Below are 25,970 nucleotides of genomic sequence, written 5' to 3' on the forward strand. Positions count from 1 at the left end.
TTGCACCAAGATTCAGAGTAGCGGATGCAGATCTAAAGCCTTGTGATCCTCTGCCAAGTCGGTTTTGAAGCGCAAGATTGCAAGATCACACAAGATCAATCGTCACGTGATTTCACCGTCTCGGTGATCAAAGATCAAGTCAACAACAACACGGCGACGGAGCCAAATGTTGGTTCACCCCCCCCCCCCCCCCCGACCCATTGATAGTCTACTAGCCTGCAAGAGATATATAAAAGCCCATCGTCTTCTCTGCATTGCTCATCATCCCACTCGTCCTCCTCACACTCCAACCAAGGTCACTTGTACCAGTCCACTTTCAATCCACCTTCACACCAACCAACCACCCCACCCCACACCCATCCACAATGGCCCGTACCAAGCAGACCGCCCGCAAGTCCACCGGTGGCAAGGCGCCCCGCAAGCAGCTCGCCACCAAGGCCGCCCGCAAGTCGGCGCCCTCGACCGGTGGTGTCAAGAAGCCCCACCGTTACCGCCCCGGTACCGTCGCCCTTCGTGAGATTCGTCGCTACCAGAAGTGAGTACCTGCCACCTTCCTTCCAACAAGAGCATAGCTGACTGGACAGGTCGACCGAGCTCCTCATCCGCAAGCTCCCTTTCCAGCGTCTTGTTCGTGAGATCGCCCAGGACTTCAAGACCGACCTCCGCTTCCAGTCGTCGGCCGTCCTCGCCCTCCAGGAGGCGTCTGAGGCCTACCTCGTCTCGCTCTTCGAGGACACCAACCTTTGCGCCATCCACGCCAAGCGTGTCACCATCCAGCCCAAGGACCTTCAGCTCGCCCGCCGCCTCCGTGGTGAGCGCTCGTAAGCTGCCCGTCGGGCATCGGCTTCGCGCACTGGTGTTCTAGGACACGCCGTGCTCCTTTGTACTTCGTTTTGCCTTCTGTTTGTAAACAGGTTGAGCACTTGATGAATCGAGCTCCCTGATTTTGCCCATGTCTTTGGTGTCGCCTTGATGTGGTGGTGCGTTTTCGTTGCTGAGTGTGTTCCTCTCGTAGGGCCCTCCCAGTGTGCCCCGTTTCAGTCTGCCACACTCCCCTCCGGTCCCCTCTTGCTGACCAGCTGCCTCCAGCATCTTGTTCATAACCACTTTTCAGACCCACGCAACCCACTGACACCGCTATCATTCGCTCCGTCGTCGACCCACTCTATACATCAGTACATTCCTACGCCGCTATACGCCGCTCTCAATCGTGACCCACAACAGCGCCGCCGCCACAGCCGCAGCCTCCACCACTACCCATCCTCCACCCAACCATCCATCCCACCAGGACCAACCCATTCATTCCGACACCACCACACCTCCCGCCAACACCGCCTTTAGCTCCCTTTGTACTAGCTCAATTACCTCGCTTCTCGCCCCAACCAATTCCCACGCCACCATTCAATAGCTCAGCAATCCACCTTGCCACTCACCACCGCACTAGCCTCCACCTCCCTCCACTTCAGCCTCCACCCGACGCGACGCCCCATCCACCACCATCTCCTCAACTAACATGTCCAAGTATGTTACTTGCACGGCAAAAGAGCAGATTCGCTGCGAGCATAAAGATAACCCCGCGCGGGGGTCGAACCCGCGATCTTTCGCTGCTTCAGAACCCCTGAGGGGGCCCTAATGCGGTAGGAAACGAACGCCTTACCACTTGGCCAGCGGGGCGATGAAAACTTTGCAGTGTCGGCATTATCATTATCGGGTGCCTGTGTTCTAGATGAACTAATTCTAATTGATATCCAAATAAATAAATAATCACTCAGCATCAGCGGACTGCTGGGCCATACGGAAGTTGCACTCCGCGGAGTTTGCATGCATCCGAGAAGAAGCGGATTGCGGTCCGAGACCGGACCCAGCAGGAATGCCCTCTACCATACAATCGGTCTCGTGACACTCTGCGTCAACACTGGTCCAATGACCTCACATCGATTCACTTCGCGTTTTCGACTGTACTCCCGGCTTTCAATTCTAACAGTCCCCGATGCAGTGTTCAATTCCCCCGCTTACGGATGTAGAACGCGTTCGTAGGGTTGTTGATGAATGCAATGCTCTCCTCACGGAAGTCGTCCTGGATGACCTGCAGGCTCCCAATGTCCATCTCGAGCGAGTTCTTGTTGGCCGGGAAGTCGTGCGTTGGCCAGGGGGCCAGGCCCGAGTCGCCCTCGCCATTGGGATCAAGGAAGTAGACAAAGTTGACCCTGCTGTCAGTTCCTTGGATTGTGGAGACTCACCAGTAGTCCATCATCGCCTTGCCCAGCGCAACCTGGTCGGGGCTGTAGCCGAGCTCGGCAACGGCGCGGCCGAAGACATATGGTTTCTCGGCCTCGTGCGAGCCTGCGTCAGCCTTGCAAGACGGTGGACTCACTGCCCCAGTAGGGAGGGTCGGGCGGGCTGTAACCGCGGAACTCGTACGACCACGTCTTGTTCAAGCCGTACTCGTTGGCAGTGCGCAGCATCCAGCGCCGGCGCGACTGCATGAGCAGGTCAGTGAAGACCGCCGTCACCTGTTTCCAGCTTGCGTGTTAGCGACAGCGGCTGAATGACTTACGCTGCCGAGACAGAACCGTTGAAAAGATCAGTGCCAGAGTTGAATGGGCTGGCGTCAGATAAAGTATAGACCTCCAACATACCATCCGGTCCCGTCGCGCGGGTAGAAATCCTCGATACGGTCGTAGAACTCCTGCGGCAGGGGAAAGGGATACGCGACCTCAATGGCAGTCGAGAGAGGCCAATCGGTGAGTTGCTGGCTCAGACTGGCGTAGATGAACGTCGTGCCCCTGCTGTCAGTCATGACCAACCTTGGCTCACTCATCGCTGTTGCAGCCGGTGATAAACGGAACCTTGGAGAATGAGCCATTGCTGATCATGTGGTAAGGCGAAGCGGGAATGATGTCTCCGTCAATAGCCGGGCCGAACGGGTACCCCCAAGTCCAGGCGAACTTTGACGTGGTCATCTCCACCTGTGCTGCGAGGAGGGCCTCTCCCGACAGGCCTTTGAGGCACTGGAACGAGTTGTCTGTTCCGTTACAACCCGCAAACTCGACCAGCCTGTCATACGGCTCCTGGTAGATGGTATCATTCCCAAAGCCACCCAGTGACGTCACAGTCCCCGACTCCATAATCTGCTGTCAGCCCAATCAGAAAGGTACCCACCGCGCCGCGGAAAAGGTCCTGCGTCTCGTTCAACATGTGCGCGCTGACCGACATTGCGCCTGCCGACTCGCCGAAGATCGTAATCTTGCATGGGTCGCCGCCGAAGCTCGCAATGTTGTCCTTGACCCACTGCATGCCGAGGAGCTGATCACGGAGACCAAGGTTCATCGCGCCATTCGCCCTCATCTCCTTGCCGTGTCTGTCTTAGCAGTGGCCGGTATAGAACTCACCCAAAGCCGAAAATGCCGACCCGGTATCCGATGGTCACAAGGACGATTGGTTTGCCCTTCCATCAGCAGTAATCGCAACAAGAACGAACGCTGTTCAGAGCGTGAGACGCGAGCGATGGGCTGGTGTACAGAATGGCCGACCCGCCATAGAATCCACCGCCATAGCTGCCGTTAGCGCCCCAGATTCAGCATCTCTCAGCCCCTTTACCCTTTGGCTACTTTCACTGCCCACTGTTCACACAGGCCCGGGCGCTGGGCGTTGAAGACTTACATCCACACTAGGACGGGCAGGTCCTTGAGATCGCACTCCTTCCCGAGGGCATTCGCCGGAGTGATCACGTTGACGAACAGGCAGTCCTCACTCGTACCGCTCACGTTAGCAGCCACAGAACCCGCCTGTTGGAGACACGCTGGCGGCTGTTCCGTCGCCTTGATATGCTTCCCATAGCTCGCAGGCACGGGCGGCTTGAATCGGAGATCGCCGACGGCTGGTGTCAGATGGACTGACAGAATACTCACGGGGTTGCGCGAAGGGAATACCGAGGAAGATGCCCAGGTTGTCCTGCCGCATACCCGTGACCTTGACGGGTCCGCTGGGCGAATGGAACTTGGTATGGACGAACGCTGTCGCGTTGCCCAGGACCGAGGATGGGCGGGTGGCCTGTGCGTCGAAGGCCGAGGACGTAGCCGTCTGAGCGGCAACTCCTGAAAGCAGGCCCACAAGGAGAGTGGACAGCAACATGCTGGAGGTGGGCGATGAGGAACAAGGCTATTGGAGGTGGGCTTTATATCATGGCGTAGAACCGTTCCTTCAGATCGATCCGCCACGAGCGAACGCGGAGCCGAATTGCCGACAAGGGCCGTATCGCATCTTAGTAGAACTCTGATGGCGAGCTCACCCTCGAACGGGGGCGGGGCCTGACAATGGCGTGCAAGGGCGTGTAGAACATGCCCCATCGGGTGTCGGATGTGGGTTGGACAGTTGGACGACAGCTTGGCTGTAATGCGTCTGTTGAGGAATGCGGATGTGGTATCAGGCACAGACAAACGTCACCATCCAGGAACATCGGAGAGCGCATGACGGAGAGCGCATGTATCCAAGCAGGGCCGAACCTTGTGCGCATGCTCATCCCTCAATGGCGGTGTGAAGCTTTCAGAGTCGTGAGTCTGTAGCTTGATGGATGTTTACCGGATTGGATTGGTTTACAAGTCTTGGAATGCCGCGTTTATGGGTAGCTATCTTATCAGGGCAGTTCTAATAATGACACACACGACTACACAAGTACCTTGGCGTGTTCCGTGATCGCTCGATCGTTTGTTCACTCGCCGATCAAACCTGGCGATCCAAGCGTCACGATCCATCCTTTCCCCTGTTACAGAATACGTAGATCCATTGAATACACGGAAGTGTGCTCTGCAAGTTCAACGATCGCCACGAGCACCCTTTCGGCGACACGGTCTTACAGCCGCCGTGAGTCCAAAGTGCCATACCGTGTTGGGAGGGAAGATGATCCGAGGCTGATAGTAGGACCGCCTGGGTTAGCTACACCCTCACTCTGCGCACCAACGGTTCGGCTCAACTGACTTTTCCCGGTTCCATGGGTCACGGCCTCGTCATCCACCCGTGCCGCACTGGGGACCCAGAACATACCATCTGTCGCGACACCATTATTCCGGAGCTGCAAGGGACAGGATGGGGTTTCACCCGCCAGCGGTTATCCCACAGGCCAGCTCGACATTTGGGACCTGGCACAGGGAACGCCTGCTAACACTTCCCAACGTCTGGACCCCCCGCGCAAGGTGATTGATACCTCGGTCAACCATCCTATCCTCACAGCAGATGATATCGCCAAGGTCGACGTGGAGCAGCTGTCCCTTGATCACCCAGCTGGGCTGAGAGAGATCAAGTATCCCATGTGATGGACGGCGTTTGGGTAAGCTTGCTCGGCGACAACGCTACCAATATGGCCTGACTCAACTGTTGGTCAAAGGCGGGCGAAACAAACATGCATCCCTTGGATCGGTTCAACCGAGAGAGGTCGCCATGGTCCTGAGAGTTGGACCAGGAGGTCTGGCTCGATTCCGTATTATCGTTTCATTGGTAACCTATGTACATTACCACTTGCAGATGATGACACCTGTAGTCAACGTGTGCTCTCTCTCTCTCTCTATTATGTTGTGGAATGCCCCATTGCACTAATGAAGCTTGTGTGACGTTATCGTGTGTTTGGCCTCATCTGGTTAGTAACTGGTTCAGTGGTCGCCACTCATTAATCACCTTGAGTCAATTTCCTTTACTATTCAAGTATTAATGTACAAAGACTCAGAATGGGACAAAGGTAGAAAGGTTGTGGGGAGGTACTTCGCGGCCTAGCGTTGGCGTTGCATCCAGACGTGCCTGGAAAACGAATTAAGCTTATCCACAATTCAACCTTAAATTACCCAACTCTTTTCGCCACACTGCGATTCTCGTCGACTACACACGCACGCAACCAAGTGACAGCAGACCTCGATATCATTGCGATACCTAATAAAACGCGCCGTGATCCTCCTACGGACACTAAACGCTCTACAGATCGACTCCAGTCGATTCGGACACGCGCTGGGCACGTATCGCTTAGAGCTTGTCGTAGTAGCTGTATGTCAGCGTGAGCATCGAGAGAAAACTTACTGCTCGAGCAGGGGCACGTCGGGCTTGAGGCCCTTGCGAGTCCTGATCTTCACGGCAATCTGACTGGTTAGTTGTTGTTATAAGAAGATTGCCATAAATCAAGTAAGAACTCACCTCGTTGACCTTGGAGCCCTTCTCCGAAGCGTCACCGCCGAGGAGCGCCCAGTGGTCGAAGACGGCCTGGGGGAAGGCCTGGCCACCGGTGGCGGCACGGAGGTCGGCGTTGAAGCCGAAGGACTCGGCGACGGGGAGGTACGCCTTCATGGTGTACATGGGGGTACCGGGGCGCTGCTCAGCCGAGAAGACCTGGCCACGACGAACGTTGAGGACCGAGTAGACACCACCCTGGGCCGACTCCGGGACGGCAATCTCGACGAGGAACATGGGCTCCTGGAGACCCGGCTGCGAGAGAAGCTGCGCGGCGTAGGTGACGCGGCGAGCGGTGGGGATGATCTGACCACCACCACGGTGGATAGCGTCGGTGTGGAGCGTGCAGTCAATGATGGCGAACTTGCATCCACGCATGGGCTCCTCAGCGACGGCACCCTCCTTGGTGGCCCACTGGAAGGCGGCGACAACCGAGTCCTTGATCTCGTTCATGTACTGAACACCCTTGGAGGCGTCAAGGAAGACGTTGGGGCCGGTGGTGTCGGGGCCAAAGGCCCAGATCTTACGGGCGTCGGTGACGTCCCAGCCGTAGGTGTCGGCGAGGTAACGAGCACGGATCTTAGGGTCGTCACGGGGGGCGACCTTGCCGTCCTCAATGTCCTTGGTGAGCTCCTCACCAAGGGGCTCGGCCTTGACCCAGAGACGGTTGTGCTTGTTCTGCGACTTGGAGAGAGCGGTCATCGACGACTCGGCCTGGATGGTCTCACGGTAGCCGACGACGGGGTCCGACTTGCGGAGGGGAACACCAGCGTGGTCGTTCTCGAGGTCGTTGAGGCAGATCTCGAGGTGGAGCTCACCGGCACCAGCAACGATAATCTCACCAGTCTCGCCCATCCAGGTCTTGACACAGGGGTCAGACTTGGAGAGACGCTTAAGACCCTCGACAAGCTTGGGGAGGTCGGCGGCGTTCTTGCACTCGACGGCAACCTGGACGACGGGCGAGACCGAGAACTTCATGACGCGCATGTTGTGGGCAGTCTCCGAGGTGGTGATGGTACCCGACTTGAGGAGGAACTGGTCGATACCGACGAGACCGATAATGTTGCCGGCGGGGCAGTCCTCGATCGACTCGGTGGTACGGCCCATCATGAGGACAGTGCGCTGGATCGACTTGATGACCGAGTCGTCCTTCTTGCCGGGAACGAAGTTGGGGCCCTGGATACGGACCTTGGGGCCCGACGAGACAGTGCCCGAGAAGACACGGCCGAAAGCGTAGAAGCGACCCTTGTCCGAGGTGGGAACCATCTTGGAGATGTAGACCATGAGGGGACCCTTGGGGTCGCAGTCACGGATACCGATGGCCGACTCGTCGTCCATGGGGCCCTCGTAGAGGGTCTCGACACGGTAGCGCTGGGCAGTGACGGGCGAGGGGAGGTTGATGACAATCATCTCAAGGAGGGTGTCACCGGCGGGAAGGAACTTCTTCATGACAATCTTGAGGAGCTGCTTGCCCTCAAGGTCCTTCTCGTCGGAGCTGAGCTTGATCTCGAGCTTCTCGAGGAGCTTCGGGATCTCGTCCTTCTTGAAGTTCATGATCGAGTCGAAGAGGCGGAAGATGGGGTCAAGAACGAACATGTTGAAGGCACGCTCGACGCCAGCGTCCGACGACTTGGTCCACTTCTTGGTCTTGGGGTTGAAGTAGTTGTCGCCCCAGAGCTTGGGCATAAGCTTAGCCTTGTCGACACCGAACTTCTTGGCGTAACGGCCAGCGAACGAGCGGAGGGTGAAGGCCCAGCCGTGGAGACCCGAGCCGAAAGCGACGGTGCCCTGGTCGGGGTAGACCTGGACATCACCGAGGGCGGGGTCGGCGTAGGTCGAGATGATGACGTTAACCGACTCGACGGTACGCGAGAACGACTGGTAAAGGTCCTCCTTGGAGACCTGGAGCTCGAGGAGCGCACGGTCGACCTTGTTGACAACAAGGACGGGCTTGACACGCTCAGTGAGCGACTGACGAAGGACGGTCTCGGTCTGGACACAGACACCCTCAACGCAGTCGACGACAACAAGCGCACCGTCGGTAACACGGAGAGCGGCAGTAACCTCGGACGAGAAGTCGACGTGACCGGGGGAGTCAATCAGGTTGATCAGGAACTCGGCGCCTGCATCGTTAGCACTGGACTGAAAATGCGGGGAAGCCCAGATCCTCCCCGTGGGGTGGATGGGGTGTGAGAGAGAAAGAGGCGCCACGAATGTGGCACACGTGATGTGGCGGACTGAATAATTTTCTTGACCGACAACAGAACCAATTCTGATCTACTCACCCTCAGTCTTCTGCTTGATGTCAACGAGGTCCTCCTTGGGGAGGGGGAAGTACATCGAGACGGCGGTCGACTTGATGGTGATACCACGGTCAATCTCGTCCTGACTGAGGAGGTCAGCGCGTCCTTCGTAATCAGGTCCCAAGGTGACTCACCGAGTGTCGGTGAAGCGCATCTCACCGGCCTTCGACGAGGCAATAATACCGGCCTTCGAGACGAGCGAGTCGGTAAGAGTCGACTTGCCGTGGTCGACGTGGGCAATGACCGACATGTTACGGATGTTGGACGGCTTGTCCATGAGGGCACTGGAGTAGGATTAGTAAGGCGTTCGGGCGACACGCAATTGCCTGGCGGCAAACATGCGCGAACGTGACCAAACATACCGGATCTCGTCGACGGTGAAGCTGTTACGCGTTAGTATTCTGTGCAGCGGGGTTGATGGAGGGGCATGTCGAGCGTCATGAAGGTGGAGGGCATGCGTGCGTCACGATGGATGGATCGCGAGTTGTGCGAGGTGCATCGCCGACGTCTTCCCGAGCCTGACAGCGTGCTGGCATAGTCGCGCAATAGTATAGGCTCGAGTCTACGCAGCTTTGAATTGCATGGGGCTGAGCGTGGAGGCCGGGCCGGAGGCCACAGAGGAGCAAGGTCCTGGTGGCGCAAATCTCCATCCGGATCCGAGCACAAACAGCATTTCTGTTGTGATCGGATCCGTGCACAACGCTCGCTCTGCAGCCGCTCTCGCCTCCTCTTCAGTAGCTATCGCCAGATGGGGTTGTCAGATAGCCTCGAAGGGTAGCAGAGACTGCAGAGTGTTGACTGCGATCCGCTTTGTCATCAAGATCGCAAGTCCGCGCCGCGATCGCACAGTAGGAAACGTGTGCTTGACAACGCCGCCCTGCACTCCCCTGCGCCTCCGTCCCATCCAGAGCATGCTCGCAGCCATCCACCTCCGGTTCTCGAGCGGGTGGCAAAGACTTACTTGACCTGGAGAGTCAGCGCCGCTGTTGACGAGCAGATTTTCGCCGCCACATTGTGTACTCACCATCTTGACTTTTTTTTGTTGTTTTAAGGAAGGGGAGAAGAAGGGTGTCCGTAGACTAGAGGGAGAGACTTGGTACGCAAAAGGTGGTGACCAAGTGCGAGGTTTAAAGGGAGATGGATAAGCAGATCAAGAATGAAGAGCAGTGGGGGGGAGGGGTCCGGGAGGAGGGTTGGAGCGTCAGCACGGTGGTCAGCTATGCTGGCAAGGGCCTGCCTGGGTGCGCAAATTCGAACATGGGGAAAACCGGGATTTTTGCTGTGGCACTTGAACGGAATCGAATGAATTCAAGCCTCATGACATGCTTCTCCCTGACAAACCTCCACTTCGATGCTCACTGAATCAAAGTCAACCTCCACATTGGCGGACCACGCCGCCTACTTCGCGCTGACTAGTCATTCCCATCCACAAACAATCCGTCCACCACTATGAAGGAGTACAAGACGGTCACCCAGAGCCGATCGCGGCGCAGCAATGCGGGTAACCGGTCAGCTTATACGGGTTGAATGGAGCTGACGGTAGCATGCGCGAGCTGCTGGACAAGGCCAAGCAGGAGGACCAGGAGAAGGACGAGCTGTTCGCCGAGGAAGCCGACGATGGCGAGTTCCAGGAGCCCGCACCAACGCGTGACGTCTTCCTGGACGAGTTTGCAGATACGGACGATGAGGCAGAGGATGAGGACGAAGACGACGATGCGCGCTTGCGCCGCGAGGAACGCAGGGCAAACAAGGGCAAGGCCGTGTTCAACCCGTTCGTCAAGATCCGGGGTCCCGGTCCCTCCGGCCCACAGGCCACGGCCGCCGAACTTGCCTCGCTCGACCCCAGCATCGACGTGTCCAAGATGGCTCCGTCGACGCTCATGCTCGAGCTACGCAAGCAGCGTCGCGAGGCTAAGCGCCTGCACCGCTCTGATGCGCGACGGTCCAACCTCCGCGCGTCCACTCTGCGGACGGAGGGAGAGGTTATCGAGAGGGAGAAGGCTGAGAAGATCGCACTTGCTGCGAGCAAGAAGGGTCGCAAGGCGCAGCATGAAACTGGCGAGGTGCGAGGCGCGCGACCGATGAGCCAGGCCGAGCTGATTGCCGCTGCGCTGGAAGAGGAAGAGCGTAACAAGGAGGCACTTACACAGTGGTTGCGGCGCGAGGAAGAAAGGCGCGAGTTGCGACGCGTAGGACGGAAGCGCGTACGTGGGCCGCGATGGACGTTTGTCAGCCGCACTGTGGGCAAGCTCGTTGAGGTCGTCGAGGACACGCCTGGTGTCACGCCGGGCGAGACGCCAGCTGAGACACCAACCGAGACTCCAGCAGCAGACGAGACGCCAGGACCGAGTGAGCCTGTCGAGAAGGATGTCTCGAAAGAGCCTGGAGGTGACAAGATGGACGTCGATGTGGTGGACAAGCCAAGCGAGGCGGCATCGCAGAGCGCCTCGGCTCCTGTCGTCGCGCCTCCAGCTGATGGAGCGGCGTCCATCCCGGCGGCTTCGACACCTGAGCCAGGACCATCTGTCCCGGTCGCGACGACCTTAGAATCTGGTCCATCAAGTGCTCCGGGCCCAGCATCGACCGCAGGTCCATCACAGCCCGCATCTTCCGGCCCCTCCACACAGCCCGCTGGCCCTTCACAGCCACAGGGCGTATCCAAACCTGAACAATCTGCATCTACTACAGAACCCGTCGCTCCCCCTCCAAAGACAGCACCTTCCACAACCACACCGTCGCCCGACGCAGACCCAGAAGTCCCCACCGGCCCCTACGAGCGCAACTACCTCATCCTCTCGCAAGTACCCGGCGGATTGCCTGCCGAGCTACGCCTAATCTTGGGGGACCACGTTGACTGGTCCGACGTCAAGGTCATTCCAGCGCGCAATAGGCCTATCAGTGGGTTCCTTTAAGTCCGGATCCGGACTCGAGTCGATGGGATACATACCTCGGCTTCTTAATAAAGATACTGACAGTAGACCGCAAACCGCCGACCGATCCCCTCACCGGGCTGCCGGCGCGATACCGTCATCCCGAGAGCATGGTGCCATACGCTAGCGCCGAAAGTTATCAGGTCCTCCAGGCTTTGTTGGAGAATCGATACGTTTGGACTGAGGGCGGGTGGTGGGGTGGTGGAGAAGGGGATGTGGCGGCGGAAGGGGTCGAGGAGATTCCGGGGTGGAAGGAGGCTTGTGTTCGGGGGTGGGTTGCGGGGAAGCGGGTGGGAGAGGAGGGTGAGATGATAGAGGTGGATGGTGAAGAGGTTGAGGAGGTGGAGATGGAAGGCGAGGAGGGTGAGGAGGTCGGGGAGGAGGGCGAGGCCGAGGCCGAGGCCGAGGGCGAGGAGGAGATGGAAGAGGAGGTCGAAGCTGTCGTCGGCAAAGGCAAGAGCAAAGCTCGTCGTTCGGCACCCAAGTCTAGAAGCAGGAAGAAGGCTGCGCCCAAGAAGTCCGCAAGCAAGGCTAAGGCCAGCGCACCAGGAACCGCCAAGAAGGCCAAGAGCAAGCGCAGGCGCTAATGAGATGCGAGGGTATCATGTATCATAATCATGCTGTATCTGCTGTATGTGTACTACAACATAGTTACTTGCTACAGTTGCTGAGTGTCAAAGTCTATACTGCGCTGGGGCGGGGCTGCTCGAAGTGCTTGCGCTTCCATGCGGCCCAGTCAATTGGGCGGCGCGCAGGAGGTCGATACTGTGGTATGAGGGTGAGTGGCGCGAGCGTTGGACGTCCGTGAGCGCAGATCCAAGGGTTACGGGCGGCACCAAGCTGCCCCACAAGCCGCTCGCACTGATCAGTGTCGAGACGGTCCTCAAACATGATTGCACCGCGACATGCCTTTGAGTTGGCGAGCTCGACCATCTCTTGCGGCATCCAGCGCTGCACGCTCGCCCAGCTGTGGGCGCGGTCACGGGTCCCGCGGTCGAGGACCATGGTGAGCACTTGGATTTCAGAGATGTGATCAGCTAGCTCAGGGAGATAGAGGCGGAGCAGGCGGGTGAGCTCGGTCGGGTTCTTGCGTCCAAGCCGAGCGTCGAGTAGCTTAGGGACGCAGGTCGCGTTGACTTGGGTGTATTCACCCTTGGACGCTACGGTGTCGTCAAGGCCAATGCCCCAACGCCGGACGACCTCACGGACACCTGGGGTCTCGAGTGCCGCCATCTCCTGCCGTGTGAGGACCACTCGCACTAGGCCCTCCCCGAGCTCGGTGACCAGAATGTCATTGCGCGCAAAGCCCTCGTTCAACGCGTCCAGGATCTGTTCCACGGCAACGCGCTCATCTGCGGCGTGCTGGTCGATAACGACTAGGGCCTTTGGCTGTGCCTTGGAGTGGTCCTCAGCCAGCATTACACAGGGGACGAATTTGCGGTCCACCTGTGGCAGGACAGTGGCAGACGTAATGGATTGGTGAGTGAACTTCATATCGGACGGCACGGGCGGTAGCCAGGACGTCACGTATGTTGTTGGCTCTTCATCGTCGCGCTCTTCGAACGTGCGTGTGCGTGTGATGACCTGACCAGAGGTCTGCTGAGCATGTTAGACAAGACTACATTGTAACATACCTTGAGCAGCTCTTCAATCGAGAACGGCTCTGTCTCTGGCATAGGCACACTGTCCTGGTCATCAAGCGGCTTGTCCGCCTCAGGCTCCAACGTATCGTCACCGGCCGGCGGGCTGTCCAGAGCATTAGGGGTGACACTACCAAGGCGGTAGCTCAATAAGAATAACCTCCTCGCCGGGTTTGGCTCCCGCTCCTCGGGGATAGCTGTGGAGCTCCGGCCGGACTGACGCGGGGAGAGTGGTTTGCTGGGACTCGGGACAGGTGAGTCAGTGCCACATCTTGGCACGCCAAACCCGTTCTTGCGGAGGAAGTCGTCGATGACGGCGATGACGAACGCACGCGTTCTGCCAGGCTGCTGCTGCTGTCAGCAACGAAAGGAAGGAGCCCACCTTGTACCCGATCGTCGACTTGCGTGCATCGTATGCGGCATCAACTTCGCTGGAAGGCAGGCTGATGTTGAGGACGTAGACGGGGAACCGCTCCAGTCGGCGGGGTGAGGGCCGCTTCTTCGTGGGCGCCGCGCTCCCGTCGTCCAGATTGTTAGACTGATGGTCAGCCGGAAGTCGAATGAGGGGAGCTGACCAAGGCGGAGAACTGGCTCGCAGCGAAACGGCGTTCTATGAGCTTGCGCAGCTCCGAGCTCGCAACAGAATAGCCGTTGATGTCTGCGTTAGCTGGGTTACTTTGATGAGCTCACAGAGATGCTGGTGTGCCTTGGTAAACGCGCCCTCGAGGCTAATGAACCCGTCCATTCGCCTGTCGCCAGACGACACGCGTATCTTCAGCACGCGCTCGACGCTTGCGTGCCCATATATCCCGCGGAACGCCTCGGTGCTGTTCTTGCCCTGCTGTCAGCTGCTGGTGGCATCTTCTTCCTTCAGCTCACCCCGCCCCAATGGAGGGCCTTCCGCATGCCACCCAGCTTGTCCTCCCACAGCGTCCACCGGACCTTGGGCGCGACGAGGACGAGTGCCTCAATCGCCTGTCGACATGCCGTGAGGGAAGACGCCGGGGCCGCAGCGAGTGATGCGCGGCGCACCGGAATCGCATGGAAGAGGTCGCGGACGAAGATTGTAGTACCCTGTGCACGGCCGAGATCGTGTCGGGCCTTGCCGAGGTATATCGTCTGACCGTTCTGATGTCAGCAATTCGACCAATCCAGAAAGCTGACTCACCCGCACGATCTTCGAATACGTCTCACCATCTGGTTCGCGGGAGGATATCTCCATTAACGAGAGCGCGGCTATGGACGCGAGCGCCTCTCCGCGAAACCCGTAGACGCCGTTACCGGACCATCCCTCCGTCTCCTTGCTTGTGCCTGGGTCAGAGAAGTTTGGGGGAGGGAAGGTGGTTGTGAGATCGTCAAGGAGAGAAGCGTCACTCACTGTATCGTTGTCCCACAATACCGAGGTCCTCTAGCCCGATACCGTGTCCGTCGTCCTCGAGGCGCGCGCTCTCGTCACCGGGGACGAGGTTGACCCAGCACTCGATGCGGGTTGCGCCGGCGTCAAGCGCGTTGTGCGCAAGTTCCGTGAGAACTTGCGGAAGCGAGGGGATGACGAGGGAAGACCTCAGTCGTGTCGCTGTCGGTCTGCATAGGCGCTCGATACGTGTGCCGTCGGTCATGGTTGGTTGCTCATGTCGTGCGGAAATGGGTGATGCCAAGTTGGAGTGGCGAACCTCCACTCTGAGATTGGATGATGTCAACTTGACTCTGCGAAACCACGTCCGCCACACCCATTCATTGCCCACGATCAGAGCATCCACCTGGAGCAGAAGCTTGTACACCACCCATCCGCAGACAGCAGATCAAAGGTGTCCCAGATCTTCCCCTTCCCTTCCATGCCGCACACATTCTCGTGGACGTCGCTGAGCTTGACACTGCCCCGCTCACTGTAGCTATCCGACGGGTCTGCAAAGTCTGTGTACAAGTGCATCAGTTCATCAGCCTATCTCCCGTCGACTGATATCTCTGCTTGACTCAACACGAGTCTGCCAGCCAGCCAAATGCGCCGCCTCAGCCGCCGCCTCCCCACCTACGTTCGGCATCGATAAGGCACGGGAAAGTTTATGACCGGATTGGCTTCCAGGCTCTATTTTTACTTTACAACCGACAAGGTGCCTTCATGATCGACTGACCGATCATTTGACCGATCACTGCGCATGCCACATCTCGACATTCCAAGCGAACTGATGAGCTGAGCCGCAGCACGCACAGCAGCCAATGATTTTTTTGTTGACCACCGTCAGGTTGGTCGATTTGTTTGCTTATCACAGTTGGGATCGTTCATCCCATCTCCCATCTCTCATCAACCAAATATCATGTCCTTCCTGAACCAGGCGCTCCACATGTACCAGGTCTACGAGCAGGCCACCCACCAGGGCGGCCAGGGTCAAGGTGGTCAGCAATACCCGGGCCAGCAATACCAACAACAACCACAGCAGCAACAACAACAATACTCGTCCCCGTCGAGCGCCCCACCGGGATACTACGCTGCGCCATCTTCGCGTCCGCCTCCGCCCTCGTATCCGCAGGAGCAGTATCAGAACTACCAGGCCCCCGATTCGTATCATCAATACCAGGCGCCGTCCGGACCACCCCCGCCCAAGAACCAGTCGGCCCCGCAACCCCAGGGAACGGTTGGACAGCAGACGGATGGGTCGGGACACGTGTTCCAGTACTCGAACTGTTCGGGTGCGAAGAAGGCGTTATTGGTGAGTCTAGGCAAAGTAGGAAAGCTAAGATAGATCGGGATCAACTATTATGGATCACAGAATCAGTTGAAGGGATGCATCAACGACGTGCACAACGTCCAGGAGATGCTCAATCGTAGGTTGCGTAATTGAAGGGTCTGACGATACAGAGAGGTTTGGATACCGGTCAGAAGATACTGTTATCCTCACCGATGACGCTCGAGACGCGCGATCGCAGCCGACACGCGACAATATGATTCGAGCGATGCAGTGGCTCGTTCACGACGCCAAGCCTAACGACTCGCTCTTCTTCCATTAGTAAGAATCGCCGCCTTGATATACTAACCTTGGCAGCTCGGGACACGGTACCCTCACGGACGCTGTCAGTGCCGACGACTATGAAGGACATGCTGAAGGTATGTACTGAATCTAACCCCAAGCTGAATCTGACACTAGCTATCTGTCCTGTAGACTTCCAGAGAGCTGGACTACTGGTAGACGATGACCGTATGTGCTATCCGATTTGTTTCTGATCGCAGTGTACACCCTCCTCGTCAAGCCTCTTCCCGTAGGCTGCCGCTTGACTGCCGTCTTCGACTCGTGCCACTCGGGCTCGGCCGTTGATCTTCCATATGCTGTTAGTTGATGCGGGACCCTCTTCTGCCAAACTGACACAAAGTACTCGACCAAAGGCACCGTCAAGGAGCCCAACCTCTTTGCCAACGCTGCTCCGGACCTCATGAATGCTGGAATTGCCGTTCTGAGCGGTAACGATCTGGGTGCGCTCATGACGGCATTTGGAGCAGCCTCCAAAGCCTACCACACCAAGAGTGGGGTTGCCCTCGCTCGCCAGACCAAGACGGCTGGTGCGGATGTGATTGCGTGGGGAGGGTGCAAGGACTCACAGACAAGTGCGGATACCCAGGAAGCCGGTCAGGCGACTGGAGCCATGTCTTATGTGAGTACATGCCATGAGCACGCGTACTAACACGTCTAGGCATTCGTCCGTGCAATCAACACCCACCAGCGGGTCAGCTACCAGCAGTTCCTGGTGGCTCTGCGTGAGGAGATGCAACGCGGTGGATATTCCCAGAAGCCGCAGCTGTCTGCCTGCCATCGTGAGTGGTGGATTGAGGGGCATCTCGCTGACCATGTCAGCAATCGACACTTCTCTGGAATTCATCATTTGAGCCGGTCACATATACAGTACAGTAGAAAGCCTCATAAGCTCTCTGGACCCAGCCGCCAGTCGCTCAGGGTCCCTTGTCAGTACGCCCGTACGCAGATACATAGAGATGCTACAGCACAGATGAATGCGCCCATCGCACAGGTAGCGGCCTGGCCGCGGTATGAGCAAAGAGGGTAGTAATAACGACGTTGGGTATGAGCCAAAGTCGTGGGTATAGGATGATTGCTAGCGACAAGCACGTGTTTTAGGTTGCCGTTGAGGCATGGCTTTCGAGCCTGGACGTTTCCTCTTCCTCGAGCGCGAGAGACTTACTCGCTGCCCTCGGCGTCGGAGCGAGCCTTGGAGCGGCTGCGGGTTACGCGCATAGGGCTCGCCGCGAGGGTCTCGTTGGCGATGGCACTCTTGCGTCCTGCTGCGCGGCGGCGGGGCGTCGCCGCCCCGTTAGCAGTCGCGGCTGGTGCGGCCGTGGATGCGGTGGCGGTGGTAGCAGCCTCGGCAAGACGCTCCGACTTGCGGGGAGGAGTCGACGGGGCCGGGGCGCTCGTCTTGGACTCCTTGGCCTCCTCGGCATCACGCTTTGCCTCTGCCTTAACCTCGGCGGCCTTCTCGTAGATCATGCCGGTGAAGGGCCCCTCGTACTTGAGGGCAATCGCATAGATGATCCACACGAGCGCCGAGATCGCGAGACCCGCTGCGCTCTCGCACCAGATGGCAGTGCCGAGGAAAGCCATCGTCGAGCCAACGTACATCGGGTCCTCAAGGACGTTGAATGGGAAGCTGGTGACGCGGTGCGACATGAGGATGCCGCAGTAGTCGCCGAGGTAGGTGCCGGTGAGGCCGAGTGCGTAGATCGAGGTGACGACGAAGAGCTGGCCGAGGCCGAAGAGGGCGAGGGCGAGCGCCTTGAATCCTGGGTGAGTGAGGAGTTCCCAGTGCGGCTGCTCAGCGATGGCGCGCTCGTAACTGTTATCAGCGGGGATAGTTCACCGCGGACGGGCTTACAGGTAGTCACGGAGGATGCCGAGCGAGAAGATGGTCACGAAGAAGAAGTAGGTAGCACCGAGTGAACCCCCGAAGATCTTCTGCAGCGTCTTCTCGCGGTACTCTGCTTATCAGCGGCTGAACAATACGCAAACCTAGCCAACATACCATGGCGCGCGAGGATGTTCCAGTAGAGGGGGTTGAAGACGATGGAGGCGACGGAAATCCAGAAGCTGCGCTTATCAAAGTTGATCAAGTCCGCACCGGTGGCGTACACGTATGCCGACGTGTCAAGGCCAGGGATATAGGCTGCGACCTTGGGGGGAATGAGGTCGATGATGGCGTCCATGGCTAATAGAGTGCCAGAGAGCGAAAGTGAAGAGGAGAACCGAGACAATTCGAGGAGCGACAGTGGGAAGGAAAGAAAGGCGTGAGAGAGTAAAGTAGGGTAGGCACGCCAAGTCACGACGAACGATGAGGGATGAGGGGCAGTGACAGCAGTGAGGGTGTGAGCGACAAGCAAAGGGTGATGGGGAATGAAGGTGCTGGAGGCCAGGAGGTGGCGAATTGTATGGCGAAACTAGTTGTTTACATCCAATCAAGAACAGTAACGTCACCCAAAGGAGGGGTAGGACACGTGGCTGACGTTACTGCGGAACCAACTAATTGTCAATTGCGATTTGGGGTTGATTGTGGCAATTCTCTGGCAGAACCCGAAGTTACGGCCGGATGATGCATCGAAATGTGACTTGTGCTGGTATGTAGATGATGTACAGCCATCACAAACAAGATGGCCTGCAGTACAAGTGCCTTCTCTTCGGCGAAAGCGATGAAACTGAAGCATCTACAAGATCTGCACTACCTGCACGGTCTGCACAAGGCTACGATGCCGAACACGCCACGCCAAACACCCTTTCCGCAACGTCAAGCTCAAAACTGCACCATCACGCCGCTCACCACCCACAGCTCACAAACAACTCCACGCAATCCCACGTCCCGCGCCTCACGCTCCACGCTACGCGGCTGATTGAGCCATGCTATACATCGCATGAAGAGACCAACCAGAAAGCACTAAACCTACATGGACCCGCACACTGCGTGATCCGTTTAGGCAGTCTTGGCGGCCTTGTGGGCGGCCTTGACGGCCTGGTGGTGCGCCTTCTTGTCGGCGACGTACTTGGCGACGGCGACGTTGTACTCGGCCTTCTGCTCCTTCTGGGCCTCGGAGCGGCGCTTCTTGAGCGAGCGGAGGTGACGCTTGCGCTGGAGACGCTGGGGGGTGACGAGGCGCTGGATCTTGGGCGCCTTGGTGTAGGTCTTGCCGGCCTTGGTGGTGACCTCACGGCGAACAACGTACTGGCGCACGTCGTCCTCCTTGGAGAGGTTGAAGAAGCGGCGGATCTTGGACGCACGCTTGGGGGCAAGACGCTTGGGGAGGACAACGTCGGTGAGGCCGGGGATGTCCTGCTCACCCTGCTTGACAATGACAAGCGAGAGGACCTGGATGTCCGAGCCGACGATGCAGCCACGAACCGACTTGCGCTTGCGCTCGCCGGTGCGGCGGGGACGGTAGCACGAGTGGCCGTCCGAGAGGAGGAGGCGGGTGCGGTGGTTAAGGAGGACACCCTGCTTCATGGGGAAACCCTGCTTGTCGTTGCCGCCTGTTGTTAGTTACGTTCATTGTTGTGTTGATGGCCAGAGACGAGCTGTCCGATGCCGACCACCCAAAGGATTTCTCCTTCCCTGCCTGCCCACCCAACTCTGTGGTCGCCCGACACCATCTCCTTCTCTCTTCATCCGGCCTCCTTCTCCCTTGTGCTCATCTCTGGCCATTCTACGCGAATCGAATACGCACCAGTGATGCGGAAGACGTAGCCCTTCCACTCGTCACCAAGCGAGTCTGCAAAGTCAGCTCAAGTTCAACTCGATCCGAGCTGGGATCTGCATCTCATGCCCGCGCCGCGCAACGCACCAACGGCAACCTCCTGCGACATCTGCTTGTCGTAGAAGATGCGGACCTTGCGCTCGTCCTCAATGTCGACGAGCTTCTGGGCCCCAGTAGCGGGGTTGGCGATGTTGAGCTGCCGGTCAGCGCTGTTTCTCTATACAGTTCTCCATCGCGCGCAACGACCAACACAGAGGCATAATGGAGGGAGTAGGTGGGGTTCGTGCACGCTCTCGCTCTTGCTCTCGCTCTCGCTCTCGCTCTCGTGCACACTCCGTCGCCGAGACAACGTAGGGCGCAAGGTAACGTAGAATTTCCGCGCAGCACAGTTCCCCCCGCCAATCCCTCCCTCGCGCCAGTGTCGGTGTCGTGTCGATGTCGTCGCGCGCGCCCGCGATACTCGCCTTCATGGTCGGTAGAGGTGTCGAGCGCTGCTAGTGGCGAGCAGAAGCTAGACTTTTGGTTGAAGGATGAGGACTAGGACGGAGCCGTGGACAGCCTCGAGGCGCTGTAGCCACGGAACCAGATTTTGGGATTTGGACAAGACGTTCGAGCGGCGTTATGGACTGCTCGTTGGTTGTGGCAGGCCTTTCAAAATATTACTTTGATACTCAACACCGTGGGAAAATGATCCACGTGAAATGTAGTGCCACACGGCTCAAGCTTGAAATCTCCGCCATCCACCACTGCCAAACTCGGCGGTTGTCACACGTTCGAGGCGAGACCGAATTCTGCATCCTTCAACCACACAACAAAAATGGGCCGTCTCCACTCCAAGGGGTGAGTCTCTGCATGCGCGATGGCGAGCGCGAGCAATAGAACAACGCTGACTTGGTAGCAAGGGTATCTCCGCTTCGGCTCTCCCGTACCGTCGCTCGCAGCCGTCGTGGTCCAAGGCGACCCCCGACGAGGTTCAGGACCAGATCTTCAAGCTCGCTCGCCGCGGTCTTTCGCCCTCGCAGATTGGCGTTGTCCTCCGTGACTCGCACGGCATTGCGCAGGTCAAGTCGGTCACCGGCAACAAGGTGCTCCGCATCCTGAAGGCCAACGGCCTCGCCCCCTCGATCCCCGAGGACCTTTACCACCTTGTCAAGAAGGCCGTCTCGGTCCGCAAGCACCTCGAGCGCAACCGTGCCGACAAGGACGCCAAGTTCCGCATGGTCCTCATCGAGTCGCGTATCCACCGCCTTGCCCGCTACTACATCAAGAAGCAGGCGCTTCCTCCTACCTTCAAGTACGAGGCCGCCACCGCGTCGACTCTTGTCGCCTAAGCGTCTCTCCAGATTTGGGTGTGCATCTGATGCACTTGTATCATGCGCAGGGATGAACTATCATCATCTGGCTTCGGCTGGACCTAGCGCGGGCTTTGCCCTCTAGTGATAGAGATACTTAGTACTGAGCACGTGATGATGCATCACGCACTAACTACTGACCTATGTAGTGAATGCATGTGTGTTGTCTTCAATTTTATGTGGGGTTCGGACTGCGAAGCGGGTAATGATTGCTGTGGTGTTGGTTGTTGTGGTTGTGGCTGTGGTAGTGCTGCAGCCTCCGCTCCCATGACTGTGGCCAAGAATCACTGATACATGTCTAGATTAAGGTACTGTATATCGTAGTGTAGAGTCCCATCTGTATAAGCGAGAAGATAAGCACAGGCCGCAGTCTATGCCTTGAGTGCCGCCTTCGTCTGCGGCTGGGCCTGTTGCGCAGCGAGCTCGCCCGCTCTGGCGGTGGCTGGCGTCTTCTCCGGCTCGTCAAAGCGGCGCTGGAATGCGCGCGTCGCCTCGCGCCGCTCCAGCAGCTCGACAAACGTCTTACGCAGAAGATAGTTTAACGTGAGCAGCGCGTGCCGTCCCACAGTGTACTGGTTGATGGTGCACAGCAGGTCGAGGCAGTCATTGCGCACATTGGATAACGGGTGGATGAGGCCGTTTGCGATAGGGATCAGCCCGCCGAAGTGCATCGGCAGGAAAGTGAGGAGCTCGACGACCTGGTCGTACGTGCGTACCTGCCGGACCATGGTGGAGAAGATGAGCTCAGCCTCTTTGTTGCTCATGCTGCGCGTCATGCGCAGACGCTTGACGTTGTGCAGAGCGTCGAAGCCCCGGATCGCAGAGTGCTCCTGCTCGCGCGCCCAGTCCTGCCCATTAGTCCGTCCAACCTTGCATTGTTAAGAGTAACTCACCTTTTGCGCTAGGCGGTAACTCTTGGTCTTGCGGAACGCGTCGATGCGGTGCGCGTTGCCGCGCATTTCGCGCTGTCGCAGGTCGTCGTCGATGAACACAATGCCGCTGCCGAGGTGACCATCACGGTACGGCTCATACTGCCAGCCTAACCGTGTCGACCCGAGATGCAGCTGCTCCTGGTACGCGACGAGACGAACAAAGCGCGATATGTAGTCGGTCCAGCGGACGCGGATGTGGCCCTCACCATAATGCGCCGACGACGCGGCCAGTATCTCCTCGACAAACTGGTTGTCAAGGCAGTCGGCCTTGCTAACACTGTGCGCCTTCCCACCGGCCATGGCTGCGTCCTCGTCCTTGCCCGTGCTGACGCTACGCTCGCTCGTCATGTCGCTCTTGGTGCCTTGGATGGTTCCTGGCATCTGCAGTTCCTTGCTGACCGTGACTCGTCCTGTCTCGACGTTGCACAGAACGTCCCAGGTAGACGGCAGCTCCTCAAAGCGCGGGTTGCACACGCCCGCGACGTAGCCGTCAAACTCCTCGAGCACGTCCAGCGACGCGAGGTTGGCGTATGGGAACGCCGTCTCAGTGAAGCCCCGCAGAACCTGGCCGCAGCCCGACACCATGGCGCACGCCGCGAGCACCATGCGCGCGACTTGGTTTGCTGGTTTTCCGTGACCAAGGAAGATGACGCGCTTGTGCGTGAGAATCGCGTTGAAGATGAGGAACACGGGGTGCGTGTAAGCGCCATTCGTGTGCAGCGTCGGGTGGAAGGGCGGCGGGAAGGGCTGCACGCTCTGCGAAAAGGTTTGCACGAGCTCGATGATCGAGTAGTCGCCGACGTCCTCGTCGAACACAGTCATTGGGATGCGGATAGGCACCGTGATCTTCTTAAACTTGGCCTCGGTCTCGAAAAAGTGCGTGTCCCGCGGCACGCCGTGCCGCTTCGGCATGTCGTTGTATGACATGTACACTTGCGAGCTGCTGGATGAGTCCTTGCGCGTGGGATTCGGGCGGCTCGAGCTGATGCTCGCCGCGCGCGTGCTCGCGTCGGTGATGGATGAAACGTCTGCGGCGTCGTCGTCGGCTATGTGCGTCACAGCGTTCTGCCCGAACCGGTTCTCAAACATGTCCTTCCTGTCGCTCTGGCGCAGAAGGATCTGCTCATGGCGGTTCAGCTTGGGCATGCCCACGACCGAGACGGCATTGGCCGAGTCGTACAGCTTTGCCAGCACGTCGGGCGACGGGTTGTTGAAGTACTCGTCGAGGGCGAGGAGGAGTAGTGGCTTGTAAATCCCGATGTGGGGATGTGGCGTGGCAATAGCCATGGCCTTGACCATGGCTCCGCGACGCACGCTCTTGTCCTCCTTCATCCGCACACAGTTGAGAACATACAGCAGGCCGCCGCCGGGCGTTCCGCGCCGCGGCCGTTCCGATGGCGGTAGCATGCTCACGCGCTTGCTCAACCGTGCCTTATCCTCGTGACTAAGCATCGGCGATACCGACACGCTATCCGTCTGTCCGAGGTAGAAGACGGTCCAGTCCTCGCCGCGTAAATGCGCGCCATCAGGAAGCATGAGCTCGGCGAGGCGGCTGCAGTCAGCACAGCCTTCTGTGGAACCTACTGTTCTTCGGTGCCAGTAGGGTAAGGGTATTGATGTGCGAGCGTCGCGCCGGCATCAATATCAAACTCGGCCAACAGGCAGAAATGGACCGCCTCCTCCTTGGCTGGGCCATCCTCGACGCCGACATCAGCCTCAAAGTCATCGGACGCCGCGCCTTCAGGCACAGGCAACGTCGGTGGTGTGGACATGTCGAAGCCTGGCCACTGGTATAGATGGTGATGGGGTGATGTGAAAGGTTGAGATGCAAGCGCGGGACAGTATGGACTGAATCGCGTCGATCGCCCCAGTGTCCCCTGATAGACCACTCCCGGACACGTGACGAATATGGGGTCCCACACACTACATGTACCTGTTCAGTCACCTTCCACGCGTAGCCAGACACCGCAATCCACAACATCCGCAATCATCATGCCACAGGCAGATGCGTACCCCCTCCTTCCCAGTTTGGGTTCGCGCGCTAGTTCGCGTCCAGGGTCTCGACCACCATCTCGGCCGTCTTCGCGCTCGTCGCGGCCCATTTCGCGCGCCGAGTTTCGCGACACGTCGCCAGATCTGGAGGCCGGACCGAGCGGGGGACAGAGAGGGAGCGACAGTGTGTGTGAGTGTCATGTTGGAGGATGGGGCGGGAATGCTGTGCGCGATCGGCAACTGATGCTTATGACAGTGTTTAAAGCTCCCGACGATAGCCTTCACTCAGACGACGACGACAGCCATGATCATGACCGCGCACCTCTCCTCTCTCGCGAGGACCGGACGGTGGGCCGTCCCTCACTCGAGGACGAGATCGATATCTTCGCCGACGCACTAGGCGACGGACCAGCTGGGCGCGCGACGGGAACGCTTCTGGACGGAATAGCCAATGTGCGTGGGGATGGAAGAGGGGGGAGAGGGGGAGAGAGAGGAGAGCGAGCTCACACCAGATGGCCAACTCGATCCTAGGTGCTGGCATCATCGGCCTCCCCTACGCGATCCGCCAAGCCGGCTTCGTAACCGGCATCACTCTCCTAATCGTCCTAGCAGCTGTGACAGACTGGACGATTCGTCTTGTTGTCGTCAACGCCAAACTCTCCGGACGGGACAGCTACATGGACGTGATGTCGGCGACGTTTGGCCGCGCCGGAGCAGGCGCTGTCAGTTTCTTCCAGTTTGCCTTCGCCTTTGGTGGGATGTGCGCATTCAACGTCATCATCGGGGACAGTATTCCTCCCGTGCTGGCATTCGTTTTTCCCCCTCTCAAAGAACATGCTGCATGGCTCGTGGATCGGCGGTTCATTATCGTCATCTGCACGGTTGCCGTTTCGTTCCCGCTCAGCCTGCATAGAGATATTGTCAAGCTGTCCAAAAGCTCGGGGTTCGCCCTTATTTCCATGGGGATTATCGTTTGTTCAGTGGTGTTTAGGAGTGTTGGCGTCGATCCAGACCTCAAGGGGTCGAGTGTTGGTGCTATTTCCTTCATTCGGGGAGGCGTGTTCGAGGCTATCGGGGTCATCTCCTTCGCTGTGAGTCCCCCGCCTCTTCTAAGTGACGCTTGCTAACACTCACAGTTTGTATGCCACCACAATACAATGTTCATCTACAAGTCAATCTCGGTGCCGACTCTGGACCGCTTCAACGCCGTCACGCATACCAGCACATCGCTCTCGCTCGTCTGTTGCCTCCTCATGTCCGTGACTGGATACCTCACCTTCACCGATAAGACGGAGGGCAATATCCTGAACAATTTCTCGGCCGACGACTGGGTCATCAACATTGCGCGATTATGTTTCGGGGCCAACATGAGCACAACCATTCCCCTGGAGAACTACGTCTGCAGGGAGGTGCTCGATGACTGTTTCTGGCGCGGCAAGCCATTTAGCAGGACGCGCCATGTCGTGTCCACTTGCGCGATCGTGTTCACCGCAATGTTCATTAGCCTGCTTACTTGCGACCTGGGCGTCGTGCTCGAGATCGCGGGCGGGTTGAGCGCAACTGCTCTGGCTTTCATCGTGAGCTTACGTGGTTGGAGCGAGCTCACACCAGTTCCCAGCCGCCGCATTCTTTGTCCTCACTCGCGGTCCGTGGAACTCGAGGCAAAAGCTCCCCGCCGTTGTGTGCGCAGTCTTTGGCACCATTGTGCTCGTCATGAGCACCGGCATCGCCATCTCCAAAACGATTCGTGGCGACGTGTCGCACAAGAAGTGCGATTAGCCCACCCTGCGTAGGTACGCCGGCGTCGCAGAGCACCTCGAACACAACGCCACGCATACCCCAGGCTTCCTAAACCCCATTGTATGCATG

The 25,970-nt window shown here is 58.3% G+C and overlaps 11 protein-coding genes across 11 annotated transcripts; 5 read left to right on the top strand and 6 right to left on the bottom strand.

Moving 5' to 3' along the window:
* Window positions 1-365: 365 nt before the first annotated feature.
* HHT1 (uncharacterized protein) lies at window positions 366-825 on the top strand (the record flags this gene model as incomplete). The annotated part of the gene is made up of 2 exons (XM_060600457.1): window positions 366-535; window positions 585-825. 2 exons carry the CDS (start codon window positions 366-368, stop codon window positions 823-825), a joined length of 411 nt encoding a protein of 136 aa, XP_060457048.1.
* A 1,174-nt stretch (window positions 826-1,999) lies between these two features.
* CcaverHIS019_0406040 (uncharacterized protein) lies at window positions 2,000-4,134 on the bottom strand (the record flags this gene model as incomplete). The annotated part of the gene is made up of 11 exons (XM_060600458.1): window positions 2,000-2,207; window positions 2,241-2,343; window positions 2,375-2,523; window positions 2,558-2,605; window positions 2,640-2,786; window positions 2,818-3,131; window positions 3,163-3,361; window positions 3,393-3,448; window positions 3,482-3,557; window positions 3,664-3,880; window positions 3,912-4,134. 11 exons carry the CDS (start codon window positions 4,132-4,134, stop codon window positions 2,000-2,002), a joined length of 1,740 nt encoding a protein of 579 aa, XP_060457049.1.
* A 1,875-nt stretch (window positions 4,135-6,009) lies between these two features.
* Window positions 6,010-9,540, bottom strand: EFT2 (uncharacterized protein; the record flags this gene model as incomplete). The annotated part of the gene is made up of 8 exons (XM_060600459.1): window positions 6,010-6,028; window positions 6,064-6,122; window positions 6,178-8,333; window positions 8,496-8,599; window positions 8,648-8,797; window positions 8,876-8,896; window positions 9,475-9,479; window positions 9,538-9,540. The coding sequence occupies 8 exons, from the start codon at window positions 9,538-9,540 to the stop codon at window positions 6,010-6,012; spliced, it is 2,517 nt and encodes an 838-aa protein (XP_060457050.1).
* A 422-nt stretch (window positions 9,541-9,962) lies between these two features.
* Window positions 9,963-12,030, top strand: CcaverHIS019_0406060 (uncharacterized protein; the record flags this gene model as incomplete). Its single annotated transcript, XM_060600460.1, has 3 exons — window positions 9,963-10,021; window positions 10,057-11,411; window positions 11,492-12,030. 3 exons carry the CDS (start codon window positions 9,963-9,965, stop codon window positions 12,028-12,030), a joined length of 1,953 nt encoding a protein of 650 aa, XP_060457051.1.
* Window positions 12,031-12,124: 94 nt separating this feature from the next.
* Window positions 12,125-14,702, bottom strand: MLH3 (uncharacterized protein; the record flags this gene model as incomplete). The annotated part of the gene is made up of 8 exons (XM_060600461.1): window positions 12,125-13,039; window positions 13,078-13,434; window positions 13,466-13,621; window positions 13,659-13,741; window positions 13,774-13,921; window positions 13,963-14,211; window positions 14,252-14,394; window positions 14,462-14,702. 8 exons carry the CDS (start codon window positions 14,700-14,702, stop codon window positions 12,125-12,127), a joined length of 2,292 nt encoding a protein of 763 aa, XP_060457052.1.
* Window positions 14,703-15,398: 696 nt separating this feature from the next.
* Window positions 15,399-16,960, top strand: MCA1 (uncharacterized protein; the record flags this gene model as incomplete). The annotated part of the gene is made up of 9 exons (XM_060600462.1): window positions 15,399-15,791; window positions 15,825-15,906; window positions 15,941-16,088; window positions 16,125-16,186; window positions 16,227-16,277; window positions 16,310-16,407; window positions 16,450-16,728; window positions 16,768-16,888; window positions 16,929-16,960. 9 exons carry the CDS (start codon window positions 15,399-15,401, stop codon window positions 16,958-16,960), a joined length of 1,266 nt encoding a protein of 421 aa, XP_060457053.1.
* Window positions 16,961-17,267: 307 nt separating this feature from the next.
* OPI3 (uncharacterized protein) lies at window positions 17,268-18,289 on the bottom strand (the record flags this gene model as incomplete). The annotated part of the gene is made up of 3 exons (XM_060600463.1): window positions 17,268-17,922; window positions 17,962-18,064; window positions 18,109-18,289. 3 exons carry the CDS (start codon window positions 18,287-18,289, stop codon window positions 17,268-17,270), a joined length of 939 nt encoding a protein of 312 aa, XP_060457054.1.
* Window positions 18,290-19,047: 758 nt separating this feature from the next.
* RPS6 (uncharacterized protein) lies at window positions 19,048-20,295 on the bottom strand (the record flags this gene model as incomplete). The annotated part of the gene is made up of 4 exons (XM_060600464.1): window positions 19,048-19,601; window positions 19,796-19,840; window positions 19,913-20,021; window positions 20,290-20,295. 4 exons carry the CDS (start codon window positions 20,293-20,295, stop codon window positions 19,048-19,050), a joined length of 714 nt encoding a protein of 237 aa, XP_060457055.1.
* Window positions 20,296-20,642: 347 nt separating this feature from the next.
* On the top strand, window positions 20,643-21,156 carry RPS13 (uncharacterized protein; the record flags this gene model as incomplete). Its single annotated transcript, XM_060600465.1, has 2 exons — window positions 20,643-20,665; window positions 20,724-21,156. The coding sequence occupies 2 exons, from the start codon at window positions 20,643-20,645 to the stop codon at window positions 21,154-21,156; spliced, it is 456 nt and encodes a 151-aa protein (XP_060457056.1).
* Window positions 21,157-21,548: 392 nt separating this feature from the next.
* On the bottom strand, window positions 21,549-23,881 carry CcaverHIS019_0406120 (uncharacterized protein; the record flags this gene model as incomplete). The annotated part of the gene is made up of 3 exons (XM_060600466.1): window positions 21,549-22,025; window positions 22,071-23,661; window positions 23,694-23,881. The coding sequence occupies 3 exons, from the start codon at window positions 23,879-23,881 to the stop codon at window positions 21,549-21,551; spliced, it is 2,256 nt and encodes a 751-aa protein (XP_060457057.1).
* A 220-nt stretch (window positions 23,882-24,101) lies between these two features.
* Window positions 24,102-25,880, top strand: CcaverHIS019_0406130 (uncharacterized protein; the record flags this gene model as incomplete). The annotated part of the gene is made up of 5 exons (XM_060600468.1): window positions 24,102-24,291; window positions 24,358-24,554; window positions 24,614-25,192; window positions 25,238-25,678; window positions 25,713-25,880. 5 exons carry the CDS (start codon window positions 24,102-24,104, stop codon window positions 25,878-25,880), a joined length of 1,575 nt encoding a protein of 524 aa, XP_060457058.1.
* Window positions 25,881-25,970: the final 90 nt, after the last annotated feature.

This window comes from Cutaneotrichosporon cavernicola, assembly GCF_030864355.1.
Source record: "Cutaneotrichosporon cavernicola HIS019 DNA, chromosome: 4".
Taxonomy (NCBI): Eukaryota; Fungi; Basidiomycota; class Tremellomycetes; order Trichosporonales; family Trichosporonaceae; genus Cutaneotrichosporon; species Cutaneotrichosporon cavernicola.